Source organism: Periplaneta americana, chromosome 9 (assembly GCF_040183065.1).
Source record: "Periplaneta americana isolate PAMFEO1 chromosome 9, P.americana_PAMFEO1_priV1, whole genome shotgun sequence".
NCBI classification, from domain to species: Eukaryota; Metazoa; Arthropoda; class Insecta; order Blattodea; family Blattidae; genus Periplaneta; species Periplaneta americana.
Window position 1 is genome coordinate 104,256,241 of NC_091125.1, and position 15,161 is coordinate 104,271,401.

The 15,161-nt window shown below is 34.8% G+C and overlaps 2 protein-coding genes across 5 annotated transcripts in view; one reads left to right on the forward strand and one right to left on the reverse strand.

Moving 5' to 3' along the window:
* LOC138706340 (nose resistant to fluoxetine protein 6-like) overlaps nt 1–10,712 on the forward strand; it is a 56,023-nt gene extending 45,311 nt beyond the window's left edge. Inside the window, exons 11-14 of one of the 2 annotated variants that reach the window (XM_069835497.1) lie at nt 2,928–3,117; nt 5,270–5,412; nt 9,083–9,191; nt 10,368–10,712. In XM_069835497.1, coding sequence (XP_069691598.1) covers nt 2,928–3,117; nt 5,270–5,412; nt 9,083–9,191; nt 10,368–10,462 — 537 coding nt within the window. In that variant the 3' untranslated portion in view covers nt 10,463–10,712. The remainder of the gene's footprint in view (nt 1–2,927; nt 3,118–5,269; nt 5,413–9,082; nt 9,192–10,367) is intronic. The other variant, XR_011333970.1, reaches the window with a different exon arrangement.
* Bap111 (Brahma associated protein 111kD) overlaps nt 1–15,161 on the reverse strand; it is a 643,372-nt gene that overhangs the window by 146,202 nt on the left and 482,009 nt on the right. The gene's annotated exons all lie outside the window — the stretch shown is intronic.

Sequence of the window (15,161 nt, forward strand, 5' to 3'; positions counted from 1 at the left end):
GGACATTTTTTTTCAATTTCATTTATTATATTCCATAGATCTTACATTAGCAATGAAGCTTTAAGATGTGGAACAAGTCAAAATTTTACAAGATTACAATTACAATTTTTACAATTTTGGAATTTTGCAATTTTCTACAATTTTTTACAATATTTTGGTGAGATGTAGTGAGATGAGGTGAGGCCCGAGGATTCGCCAAAAGATTACCTGGAATTTGCCTTATAGTTGGGGAAAACTTCGGAAAAAACCCAACCAGGTAATTAGATCAAAGGGGGTGAAGTGAAATGAGGCCGAGGACTCGCCATAGACTATTCGGCATCAGTCCTACGGCTGGAGAAAACCTCGGAAAGAACCAATGGGACCAAACGGGAGATCCGAACCAAGCCCGAGCGCAGCTCCGGATCAGCAGGCCAGCGAGTCTGCCGACTGACCTACATCGATGGCTCTACTAAAAATATACAGTACATAGCCAATCAGATTAATAAATTTACAACACAAACGATTATTCATCAGGTGAGTTATAAAATATAATATATAACAAGTTAATGCAATTTAAGGCATAAACAATTCAATCAGTTGAGATATACAGAAATTAATAATGCATATCATGCAAATTACTTCAAATTACAAACTTAAACAATTCATCAATAGAAGTATACAGATTATTATTCAATTTAAAGCATATACAATTCATCGGCTATACTATACAACCATATACAATACAAAGTAAACAGATTAATTCAATTTACAAGCATACTTTCGTTAAACTATACAGATTTGTACAATTAGTATCAAATAGATTAATTCAATTTACAATCATAAACAATTCATTAGTTGAGCTATACAGACTGCTATACAATTTACAGCATATACATATTCAATTTACAGCATATACAATTCATCAGTAGAGCTATACAGACTACTATTCATTTTAAAAGCATGTACAATTCATCAGCCAAACTATACAAACATATACAATACATAGTAGACAAATTAATTCAATTTATAAATATATATTTTCATTAAGCTATACAAAATTGTAAAATTCATATCAAGTAGATTAATTCAATTTATAAGCTTAAACAATAAAATTATTCTTCAGTTGAGCTATACCTTATACTATTCAATTTACAACATATACAATTCATCAGTTATGCTAAAAAAATATACAATGCATAGTAAACAGATTAAGCCAATATAAAAACATATTTTAGTTGAATTACATAAAATTGTACATTTCAAATTAAGTAGAATAATTCAATTCACAAGCATAAACAATTCATCACTTGTGTATAAGATATGAGTATGTAGAAATTTGGTTAATTCTTTTCTAAATCTTTTCTCATGGTTCTTCAAATCTTTAAGATAATTAGGCAGTGAATTGAAGACTGTAATACATGAATAGCGAACTCCTTTCTTATAACAGCTTAGACTAACAGAGGGTAGATGAAGATCTGATTTGTCTTGTATTAAAATGATGAATGTCTTGATTAGTACTAAATATGTCTTTGGTTTTTAATATACAGCATCATTAGATAAAGAATGTAATCACAAGGTAAGGTCAAGATTTCTAAATTTTGGAAAATATTTTTACATGATGTCCTTTTATGCACACCAGCCATTATTCTTATAGCTTTCTTTTGTAAAACAAAAATGTGTTTAGTTTCAGACGAATTACCCTAGTTTATGATCTAAAAATGATTTAAAACCAGCAAAACTACCATTCTTTGTCATGATGCATCTCTATACTTCAGCAATGTTATTATTCTTGCAATTGATTTCAGAGCCCAGATAAACAAAACTGTGCACTGCTTGAAACACTTATAGTCCAATTTCTATAAATGGACGGTAATAAGTGAATCTTTCTTACCAACTCGCATATATTTATACTGTTTTTGCTGTAAGAAAAATCCTAATATAAACATAAGCACGTGGCTGTCATACCCGTGATTGGCTCACAGTCGAAACACTCACACGAAGCAGGAAAATATAGTCCGTATTTGGAAACTATCATCTTATATTATTTGAAAATAAAAAATTGAATTCTAATTGTTAAATACAATGAAACATATAACTTCACTCATATGTAAAACGATATGTAAAAGAAAAGGTACATTTATATTTTGTTATGTACTATGAACGCGGATGAATACAAACAGTAATACCGAGGTAGTCTGTTCTTGTAACAAGCTGGCGTCTCACTTGAGCTCGTAGTTGTTCACGTAAGCACGTGGTACTGAAGTATGGCTTCTGCATCCTGGATGTATTGGTTATTAAACATAAGAGTAGAAACCCTCTCAAAAGCGGAGGAAAACAAATAGTCATAAATGTATGTAATAATTTAAGTGAGTTTTAATTACAGTATTTATAAAGTAAATGTTTCCTAAGCAAACGAATGCATAGTAGTGAGGTTAGGCCTACTTGACGAGTAACGGGAAATGTTTAACATGAAACAGAATGTACAACAGTAGGCGGGAACACGTACTGAGAATCTATGGCGCCAAACAGCGGCCAATGAAGCCTCACTTCAGTCACGTGCTATTGTTTATATTAGGATTTTTCTTACAGCGAAAAGATTATAGTCTTTCCCTAGTTGACTTCTAAGTGCATTTTCTTTGCTATCTTTTCCAAATGCCCGTAAGTACAGCGATTAGCCTACTATTTTCAGTACGGATTTATTTGAGGTAAAAACTATCATCATCATCATCATCATCATCATCATCATCATCAAAGGCATAGTTCTGCTGTCCTGTTTTGTCTATAGGCTAGAACTGGTATTTCCAACGTTTCTTTGGTCCTTCAGATTTCTATGTTCACTCTTTCAGAACTGAAGTTTGATGTATTGGCATGCGGCTGAAACGTGTTTCTGAAACATTTCATGTTGTTAATTATACTTTTTTCTATTTCTATGTCTTTTTTATTTTTAGGTCACTGTCACTTTAGGATGGCTGCTGACAATCGTTGCATTAGCTGCAGTATATAACAGCCTTTATCCTTTTCTGCAAAAGGACCACAAATATGATGTTCTCCAGGCAGCTTTCTACTGTGCCTTAACACGTCCTGTATGGTCTATTTGTATGGCATGGATCATCTTCGCCTGTGTTTCTGGATATGGAGGTATTAAGTCCGTGATTATTTTTACTTTATCATTATATAAAATAGAAATGATAAGTGAACACCTGCCAGAAGGAATGAAGAGATTTACCATGGATTAAAGTACCGTACTTTCATAATTATATTTACTAGGTTTACGAATTACAAGTACAAATACTGTACGTTATTTATGAGAATCGTGGCTATGTTTTGATGACACTAGGCTTTAATGCAAGGAACTATTTTTGGAAGTTTTAATCTCAGATCATGTTCAATTTCTATGCTTGTCCTTAAAAACTCTAAAGAAGAAAACTTTTTTTCAGATAAGTCAATGATGGGTACTTTTTTTGCTTTTGAACCCAAAAGTCCGGCAGGTTTGTTCTAGAAAAGGTATAACATCATCATCATCATCATCATCATCATCATCATCATCATCATCATCATTGGCATTACGGCCCTCGTAGTTTAGCCTTCGCCTCCCTCAGAACATCCGACCAATCACTCCTGTCTAATGCTCGTGTTCTCCATCTTCTAATTCCAACTTTTGTTAGGTCAGCCTGAACATCATCCAGCCATCTCAATTTAGGTCGTCCGACTTTCCTTCTTCCTACTGGCAATGCATCTAGTAGAGCTTTGGGTGTGCGATTGTTCTCCATTCTGGCTACGTGTCCCAGCCACTCTAACCTTCTGAGTTTTATGTCAACAACAATGAGGTATAACAAGTAACCTCAATTAACTATTTTTAGCGGAAATCTCTTAAAGATAACTCATTTTCCGAGTGAAAATTGATTTCTAACCAAAATTCTGAACTACGATCTTTTGTAAAGAACCTAGTTCCAGAAATCTGTTCTCAAATAATGCCAGTTCTGTATTTCAACAAACATTTCTGGATTGAGACGAATATAATTTTCCTCAACAAAGCTTTCAACATAAGCAAAAATCGACATTTACGTTTTGGTAGGCTAATAATGAAAATACAGTGGCCGAAAACAAAGGACACTCGTTATTGTCGTCAACACTGGAACTAAGAAATTGACATTTAGCCTAATTGTATACTGAAGCGTGAGTATTTGTGGCGCACTTTAGAATGAAGCAATTGTGTATTTTACATATTTAAAGACGCACTTCATATCTACCAAACTTCCGCGTAGGTACCATAGTTTGAGAACTCCCTCCTAGGTTATACTTATATCATGACATAACAAACTATGGACATTATTCACAATGATAACAATTCTGGTACGGAGCTGAGTAACACGTCAACTTACTATGAAATTCTAAACTAAACTGACTAGCGTGATTCAGCGCCTCTCGGTGTCTTATTCACTCCGCAATTACGCCTGAACTCTCACAATAAGGAGTCACACATTGACGACTCCGAACGATACTAACCTCTCTGTAGGAATATTACCTTAAATACAGAGATAGACAGTAGAGAATATTATACAAAATTGATACCAAAGTCTTTATCTTATTTAACAATCCCCAGCGACGGGTAGGATAACAGCACAACAAACGTATTTGTACAAAACCATAAATGGTTTAATAGACAACCCTGATCTTCTACAGTTAATTAGTTTCAATATTGGTAAAACAAATTTGAGAAAGCGATCTCTCTTTTATTTGCAGACATCAAAAACACAATCTCATAAAATATCTCCACTTTTATTAATGCTTCGATCATACAATCGTCTATCATATAAACAGGATTTAGATTTTTCGTTATCATACAATATGGACAAGAAAAAGTTATGTAAAGCATTACTTAATGCCAATGACTGAAGTACTGTTAAGAATTATTAGAACTGATTCGTACTTTACCATGCTTAAATATTTAAATGTGTATCTTAACAATATATATATATATATATATATATATATATATATATATATATATACACATAGCAATAGTTTCATGATATATTAACTTCTAGTTGCATGTTAGTTATAATCATGTATGCTACTGTAATTGGAACACATGTTCTATAGTAACGAGAGAGCAAGCAGATCCGACAGGTAGACTATCTCTTTACCTGCCTTAACTGATATTGGAGCTACGTAGCTCCGAAACTTTGGATGTCTTTACTCGATGCAAAAACACAGAAAGCTCGTACGAATTTGAAGACTACAAATATCAAATCAGCAATAACGTACTGAAATTATTCTTTGTTACCAGGTATAGCAAACACCATTCTGTCTTGGAAAGTATGGAGGCCACTAGGTCGCCTAGCTTTCGCTATGTATATCTTCCACAATGACGTCGTATTTTCACGTCTAGCCGGAACGAAAACGCCCGTGTACCTCAGTGCAAGCGGAAAGGTAAACTTTATTTTTCACTTCTTTTTAAGATGTAAATTAACTAAATACATCAAATATATAACAAAGGCCTCAGTGGTGTAACGGAGAAAGATTCCCCCCCCCCGCAAAGTTTAATTTGGGCCCCCTCCCTTAACAAAACGATCCATGTTCAAGTATATGAGTTCAGTAGCACGTCTTCGACCGCGGGAAATACCAAATTTGATAGGCTGACAGGACATCGAGGCATTAAAATTTGCCTGTATTATTACTATTATTATTATTATTATTATTATTATTATTATTATTATTATTACTGGTGGTGGTGGTAGTAGTATTATTTCCTATACACACCGCTTACCTCTAAAATCTGGCACACTGTAATAAGTTATGTAGAATCTTATATAATCCTTAAGGATCATTGGAAGCGGCGAAGACGTCTAATATTGAGGCAAACGTTTCCACTACGTCACTCACGTCAATTCTTCTTGTCTTCTCACACTCGATACTTAAAATACTGAGTCCACTTAATCGCGCTTGTGACATGGTGCTACGTAAATACTATAAGTTTTATTAAAATATATTAAAGGTGATATGTTTCAGTTGTATGAACACTAATAAATAAAATAAGATTGTTAAAGATATTATAGTCAGACATGTTTCGGAGATGCTTCTCCATCTTCAGTGACTATTTACCACTACTGTGAAACGAAAACAATTGTAATTAATCTCATGTTTAATTATATTTAAAAAATTAATGACAAATGGAAAAATATAAGATATATCTGAATTGTGATATTTTATAAAAGTCTTTCAATAACTAGAAAAATTAAAAAATAATAATGATATAACAATTTATAACCAATAGTATTATGTCTTCTATATATTCATATGGTAATTAAAAATAATATAAGAGATTATAAAAAGGTACTATAATGAAATTGAATAAAAATATGATAGTAGAGCTGACATTTAAAAGAGTTAGCATCTTATGATATATGTACATTCTTATGAAAAAAAGTTTACACAAATCATATTTTAAAAAATGATTAAAAGAACAATGGACAAAATTCGACTTTGGATGAAAGACTCACAATTCAGATATCTTATATTTTTCCATTTGTCATTAATTTTTGAAATATAATTAAACATGAGATTAATTACAATTGTTTTCGTTTTACAGTTGTGGTAAATAGTCACTGAAGATGGAGAAGCATCTCCGAAACATGTCTGACTATAACTAATATCTTTAACAATCTTATTGTATTTATTAATGTTCATACAACTGAAACATAACACCTTTAATGTATTTTATCAAATTTATGAACACTGTATTATTGACCTAACATGTGTGTTTTATCTTTAAATATAAGTTTTATTAGTTTTAATTTTCTAAAAGGATCGCTCAGCTGACGCAACAGTTACAGGTGGAGAGAAAAATAAAATAAAAGGAGTGTAAACGTCTGGTATACTTGACGCTAACGAGTAATTTTCGATTAGCAAGAGGTGTATCAATTCTCGAACTGACGCTTTGTCTTTTATCCTAGATCAAATATACACCAGATAGGTCGGCCTTATAGGCTTTGACGTTAAAATCTTTTGTCAGGTTTACTACGCTGCCATCTAGTTGTTACATAGGGAGTCACGTCATAATTTCCATTTGAATTGCATTAGCGACTTTTTTTTTTAAATTCGTCAACTTTTTGGATACAGTATCGAAATCTTGCGTGATCTCCCGACTGTTCCCAATTACTTTTTGCTTATTGCTGAGAGGTAGTTCATTTATGATGCTGCACTCCCGTCATAACCAGGATGAACTGCGTGAAAGCAAATTTGACAGATAACTATGAGAAGAGGAACAAAGGTGTACGATGTCTTGTGTAGTACTGAGGGTTATAAGTTCCTAGTTTTGATATATACACATTTTGGTGGGAATGTGCCTGCTTATAAAATGTTTCAGCGAATCTTCTAATAACTGGGATACTTTCCACTTTTAGATCTTGATGTATCTGTTCGTTTCTTGTGTACCACCCGCTGTTATGAATTACACGTAACACTTTATTTTGTACTACTCGAATGGGATCTAACGTTGTCTTAGGTGCGTATCCCCATACTGTTGAATCACATAAAAACACTGATCTAATCAGGAATTTATAAATTGTCACTTTTTTAGATGTTGACAATGCACGTGTTTTTAGAAGGGGATACAGTTGTACTATTCTTGCTATTGTTTTTGCTCGTGTATTTGCAATGTCGGTATGCCATAACAGACGACTATCCAAATGGATTCCAAGATACTTAACAGAATCCTGAAATTCAAGGGCAGTACCATACAGTGTTAGTTTAGTTTGTGGTACACTTCGAGTTCTACTGAAGGCTATGACTTGACTGTTCATTGTATTTACAAGTAAGCGCCAATGTTGGAACCATTCTTCTATAAGGTGGACATGCCTTTGAAGTCGACCAATGGCTAGATCGGCATTACGATGTGCAGTGTATGTTAGTGTATCATCTGCATATAAGGCTAACCATAATTCCCATTTGAATTGCATTAGCGACTGTACTGCCATCTCGTGTTCGTTTACGGCGGACGGATGGCGATCCTGGCAGTTGTTCTCTTCAAAGTGCAAACGATTTTAACATTAACATAGCGATGACCTATCTGTTACATATATGATCTAGGCTTTTATCTAGTTTTATAATGCACTTTTGAAGCACTGTAACTGAAATGAGAAATCTTCTGTTAAGTCTTCAACATACTATATCGATAAATGTTGTGCTTTGCTATGCAATTCTTCGTCTTTAGCAATTGACAGAAACTGTGGGGTTAGTACACTGATCGGATCACTTAAACATTTCATTCAATTGAACCTAATTTTGATTTCATTGACAATAATATCTAATCTCATGTTAAACACATTTACTTGAAAATATTTTTTTGAGGATCTGACAGACGATCTTGAGCCAGTTCATCAAAATGCCTTTTAGTTTTGCGGAATCTCTTGTTTTCAAATTTGGCGTAAACTCCCCATTGTTTTACAAGAGACATGGATGTTTTCTGAACTATGTAGGACTTGAGGCTTTTTCGGCGCAGGATATAGAATAATTATTCTCGGGTTCTCAGCCAGGTGAGTTGGAGTGTTGCTTCCAAGCTTTTGATGACTAGCTCTGCCATCTTCTTTTGGGATTGAAGTGCCATAGGACCATGTCTTACTGGCATATATGTGGTCAGTAAGGCTTCCCGCTTATATACCGGCTAGACATGGTCTCACGACACTTCAATCCCTGAAGAAAACGACAGAGCTAGCCACAGAAAGCTTGGCAACAACAATTTAATTCACCTGGCTGAGAACCAGAGAAAAATTATTCCATATCCAACGTCGGGAAAGCCTCAAGTCCTACATAGTTCAGAAAACGTAGAAAGGAACATTAACTAAAATAGTAGTTACAAATAGCTATATGGAAGGGATATAGACCTAGGCATACCTACTACCAATTAAAGTCGAAATATACACTAACGTACAAAATATATACATATATGAACTAAGAACCATGCGTAAATAGTCTCAAATAACTATGAAACTTGTAATTACCAAGTTTAATTCAGGTATGATGCTTCAATATAATATGCATTTATTTATGATTCTTAACTCTAGTCTTATTATTCTTTTCTTACGTTTACTTTGATTTTCAGGCAGGAGAATTTGTTGAGAATCTCGTGCTGACAATTCTAGTCTCCATTGTCATGACGCTTGCAATTGAATCACCCATGTTGCAGATTGATAAATTATTATATAGAAAAGGTAATTACGTCTTATTGTAAGTATTAGATTCTTTGATGTTTTTCGTCTTCATTATTGTCAGTATTTCGAACTAACACTACATGTTCGCAAGAGGCTGGATTCACTGATCACTAGAGACAGGAATCTTAGCCACTACCCTTTGAAGTTAAGTGAGTGCGGAGTTTGTGACTTGACGAAGAGTTTGCGCGTGGTGCTGTACAATTCAAAAGAGACTACAACCACAGGTTAACAACTACAGGACACACATAAAAGAATGATTTCAAGAGCAAGGCTGTGTTGTGTACTACAAAAGAATAAACGTAGTCTTTGCTGTAAACTTTTAACTTAAAATGGTATTATTACACTGGCACTACACTCAATGAAATGTTTAAGCTTACGTTACAACAATCTATGATGTAAAATTTTAACTTAGAAATGGTACTATATCAGAGGCACTACTCGCAACATGTTTAAGTCTATACCGCAATAATCTTTGTTGTAAAATTTATAATCTTTGTTGTAAAATTTTAACTTAAAACACCGGTACAACTGTAACACAGGTACTGCCCTGAATAAATTTTTTTTGAGCCAATATTGCAATATTCTTTGCTGTAAAATTTAACTTAAAATACCAGTACTATTACAATAGGCCTACAGGTACTGTTCTTGTGTACAAGTGTACTTTCCAACAAAATTTTTAAAGTGGTTGTCCTCAACTTTGATTAAAGGAATATTGGTATGCATCATCATTTCATACAGATCTTTTTTAAATTCATGTACTGACATTGGTACTGTACGTGTTTAGGTGTAAGGAGTTTGTTTAGAGTGATACTGTAGTGTGCGTTACTTGTGTTTGTATGCAGCGTGTCTTCTGAAGAACACGTGACGTAGTGATATCCATTGCATACTTATACTCATTCCAGTGTTGTTGGACTAAGAAATCGGTCTTACCAAGTTTTCACCCTGTGGTCTTTATATGTGAAAAGGTGTAGTATGAGAAGTTATGCAGAAAGTATGTGTCAACTTCGTAAGGATAATTTTTTTCATGATAAATGTGTAATATCAACTTAATCGCTAAATAACAATAATTATAGTGGTTGTAGTTATCATTTTTCTTAAGACAGCCTACTACTTTATCACAACGCTTTCTTCAGACTTTTGTGAGTTTTTTTAATGTCTGCTTTTATAAAATTTCAGATCGCAGAAAAATGTTTACCAGCAACAGAAATTTGCCAGAAAGTGTTTCCATTGACACGCTAAATACAAGTACGAAGATTGAGTCATCAGAATGAAGTTGATGTGTCCCTTCAAGATGACTGAACAATTCAGAAATGCATTTTCTTAATAAATAATATGAATTTATTTAATTGTTGCTTTCCATTTATACCCATACCGTACTGTAACACGCTATTCGACATATTAATGTGTTTGTTAAAATTTAAGGTGAGTAAAAAGTATGGAACGCTGCAGCTTTCATACGCGCACATTTAGTTTTATGATGCAGAAGTTATAGGTAATAAAAAAGGATATTTTGAACATGTTTTCACAAACACAGAGAGAGGCAGCGAAAAGTTACCGCACTATGCAGGGAAAGTGTTTGTTGAGCGCACGTTACTACATAGTGTTGCATTACTACACTTATTTTTGAACATTATTTATGTTATTTGTGATTCCACTCTTCAAATAAACACTCCGTACGCTTCCAGTTGTCCGCGCACTCCATCCCCACCACTCGGGAATTTTAGGCCTATGAAACTGAACTCCTGGCCCGCCCGCGCTGCTACAGCTTACCGGTGAGTCGAGCAATGGATTGTGGGCAATCTGTTCCCCGACGTTTCCTGCATAGTCAGGTAACATTTCGCTGCCTTTCTCTGTATGTTTTTCAGCTCGTATAAGGGAAATGCCAATGATTGCGTGAAACATTTATATTCATATTAAAGTAATAAAATACAATAATATATATTTTTTCTTTAACACTGTATATATTTTATTTAATGTGGTACATAACCCATATATCCAATATTTCCATCACTATTGCGTAGAAAACCTCGAGGCACATTAAGTGGAGAATGGAGGAAGACGGTCCACGTGGAAAATCACGGAAGGAGGGAAATGGGAGGAGGAACATTAAAAGGTACGCGAAAACGCGTCCTTGCAAGGAACTTCGGGGCCAAGAGAAACTGAATACGTGAGCTCCAAGCCTGTTGGCCACTTTCTCACTTCGAGTTTCGCTGTTTCACACGTCTTAAGGCCCGCTCCCACCTAGCGAAATCGAATAGAATTTTATTTCTCTCCACAATGTATTTGAACGGAAGATAGCAGAAAACGACGCGTCAAATCAAACCGAACCGAACGAATCGAAACGAACAGAATTCATGAGGAAGAATATTTATTCCACTGCCGGAACAAAATTTCTTGTTTCGGTTATCGTATGTTCTCGTGAAGCCTTCGCGAAAAAACAAATGAGCCATATCCATTTTTGGCAGCGGAATTTGTTTACTGAAATTCATTGCTATATAGAAAATTACAATTCAATAATACAGTATGAACGAAGAAAAATTAATAAATTTTGCTCATAATTATCCGCTATTGTATGACAAAACAGAAAAGTACTACCGCAATAATAATTATTTCCGTGATAATACTTGAAGCGAAATATGTAAATTAACGGAAACATCGGGCAGAAATTAAAATCCAAAGCAGCGACAAAGTAAGAAACTTTGTTTCACCTCCCAGAATATAGTCAACTAAAGTGAGAATTCTTCATGTATCCGATATTTCCTTTTCTTATTTTGGATATGCATTTCTTCTCTTTCCGTCTCTTCACATAATTATTATGCGATCCATTTTAATTTGTACACGCTTCAGTTCGGTTCAATTCCACTAGATGTGAGCGTCGACAGACGTTTCGTTTCCATTCGATTCTTCTAACTGGGAGCGGGCCTTTACACTACTGTTTCCATGGTATAACAAGTGACGTCAGAGTAAACTTTGTGTGTTAAAGCGTTACAATTTTTCTCTCTCGTATTTCGAACATAGACGTTTCACGTCAAAAATAAGGCACTCTTGATTATTTTTTTAAGAACCTTATACAGAAAATGACGAACAGTTGAATGTTTCGATTTCGTTGTGTTTTCACTCGTACAAGTTTAATATTTATTTATCTCAAAACTCATTATTATGACTTATCTTTCTTTACCCAAACACCATCGCTGTTTTTATCGATAAGCTTCATAAAATGGAATAATTTGAAAAGGATAAGGCCTTTGAATTTTAAAATATCGATTTTGGTTGGAATCCTACTGATACATGCATCTTTATGTAATAATGGACTCGTCCAGACAGTTGCGCTTATCTTATAGCGTGCGAAGAAATCACGTGAGTGCAAGCGATATTCAGTCACGCCATACAGTAAGCCATGGGTATATGAGAAAACGACAACAGTCTTTTGTTTTATGCTATCAACAGTGACATCGATATTTACAGGAAAAACAATTATTTCAAAAGTTACAATTTTTCTTTCCTTGTAGGTCGAATATAAACGGTTCACGCCAAAACGAATGTTTTTACTTGAAATGCATAAAACAGTAACATAGTAGATGTGCCATCTTACAAGAAGTTTCCCAGTCTTAACTAAAAATCTAAATGGTGTGACATAGGAAGAGCTTAGAAAGCTGAGAAAAATCGAAGGTAAACAGTTCATGGTAAAAGTGCCTACATATAAATACAATGAATTACCATGTACAATTTTCTACTTATTGGCTACTTATTTTCTACAATGGCTGTACCCACTTTGCTCTACGGTTCCGAAACATGGGTATTTACATAGAAATCTGAAAGCAAAATACAAAGTGCGGAAATGAGATTTCTGAGTAGTACAAGAGGATGCATAAGACTAGACTAACTAAGAAATCAATAAACAAGAAACGAACAAAACATCTGTGCCATAAAAGATACAATAAAAGATTACCGTGACAAGTGGTTACAACATACAGGGTGTTAAAAAAGTATCCAATATTTTAGAATGTGATAGTATGCATCAAAACAAGAAAAAAAAATTCTAATAAACATGGATCCTAAAACACATATTTTCTGAGATCTGAACACTTGTTCACACGAGGTGCTCAATGTGACATCCATTTATGGCAATGCATTTTTCTGCCTTACATTACAGCAGACTACCAGATAGTCATACCGTAGTTGATACCCCTGGCATGGAATACTGATACGTCGCAAGGAATACTGAAAAGAAAAGTTTGGTTGCAGATATGAGCGGGGTTCAGCAGAGATGGTGTTGTGAGTTTTCGTAATCAGCATGTGGGCTGATGAAAATCCTCATGCACTTGAAGAAACAAGCCATCAGCACCGAGCCTCAATCAACGTATGGGTAGGCGTTCTTGGCGATAGTTTAAGGGTCATACGTGCTACAACAGAGATTAACTGGGAATCGTTATCAGGATTTTCTAATTAATGTATTGCCTACTTTGCTGGAGTATGTGCCATGTCAGCAAAGACTACAGATGTGGTTCATGCATGATGGCACACCAGCACATTTTTCCGCTGAACACCTGACGCTGATATTTCAGGACCGCTGGATTGATTGGTGAGGCCCCACACCTTGGCCTGCTCGTTCCTCAAATCTAAATCCCCTAGACCAGCCGTGGCGAAAATGTCATCGTGCGCCGAGCCACTGTGTAACCTGCAACGTGCATAGCACCTATAGAAGGAGGCGGACACCCGAAGGGGAAGTGAAGCAACTGTCTGACTTATTAACGGATTTCATTTTCCTTACGTCAAACACTTAAATACAATTTTATACAGTATAAGGTTACAAACTAATGTTTAGTACATGTAACGAAGAAATAAATTAACAAGAAAACATAGGACACATTATCACAACCTAAAATTAACTGTCTTCAAAATGTCTCTGCGATAGTTTTAAAATCAGGAATTATGTCACTTACTGCCAGTCGTAATTGATCACGAAGGTATTTGTCTGTCAGTCGTGATCTAAATTTGGTTTTTAATATTTTCATTGTTGAAAATAATTTTTCACAAACGTAAGATGTAGCGAACATGGCTTCAACAGAGCAAGCGAAAGAACGACACTTCGGATATTTATTTTTTGGTAAAGATTTGAAAGTTCAACATTTGTCAAGTCCTTACATCTAGCTTTCATTTAACATCACATTGTAAATCTGTGAGTTTAAATTGAATATCTAACGGCATTATTCGTACATTTGCTGGAAAAGGATCGACGTACAGAGATAATAATAATAATAATAATAATAATAATAATAATAATAATAATAATAATTCACCTTTTAATGTTTCATGAGTGACATGCAGTATAATGCCGTTTTATGTTATACAACCGTTTCCTCGTAATACTTGTGAACAAATCATACATTTAATATTCTCATCATATTGACTTTCGTTTTTGCAGAGGTACATTGGTTTCGAGAGACATTGGACGATACGCTACTCGCAAATAAGCAAATGGAACGGAGTTTGATTCCAGTGAGTGAGAGGGTTGGGGTTGGAGAAGGCAGGAAGTAATAGAAATGCACAGCTATCATTGCGAGCCACAATGTGCTCGTGAGTCACATTTTCGACACGGCTGCCCTAGACTTTTGGTTATCAAGAACAACCGGGTCAATTTAAAAGAGTGCGTAATTCCTTACGCCGAAGGGCAGAGGAATGCATTGCCATAAATGGACGTCACATTGAGCACCTTCCATGAAAAAGTGTTCAGATCTCAGAAAGTATGTGTTGTAGGACCCATGTTTATTAGACATTTTTTTCTTGTTTTGATGCATATTAGCACCTCCTAAACTATTGGATACTTCTTTCTTAACATTCTGTATAGCCTAAATAGAATATCAGATACAAGACTCCATAAATTGGCCTTGGATGCAAACCAATGGGAGTGAGAGATAGTGGAAGATTCAAGAAGCGTTGGCGAGATCAACTGGGAAGTCTGAACAGGCA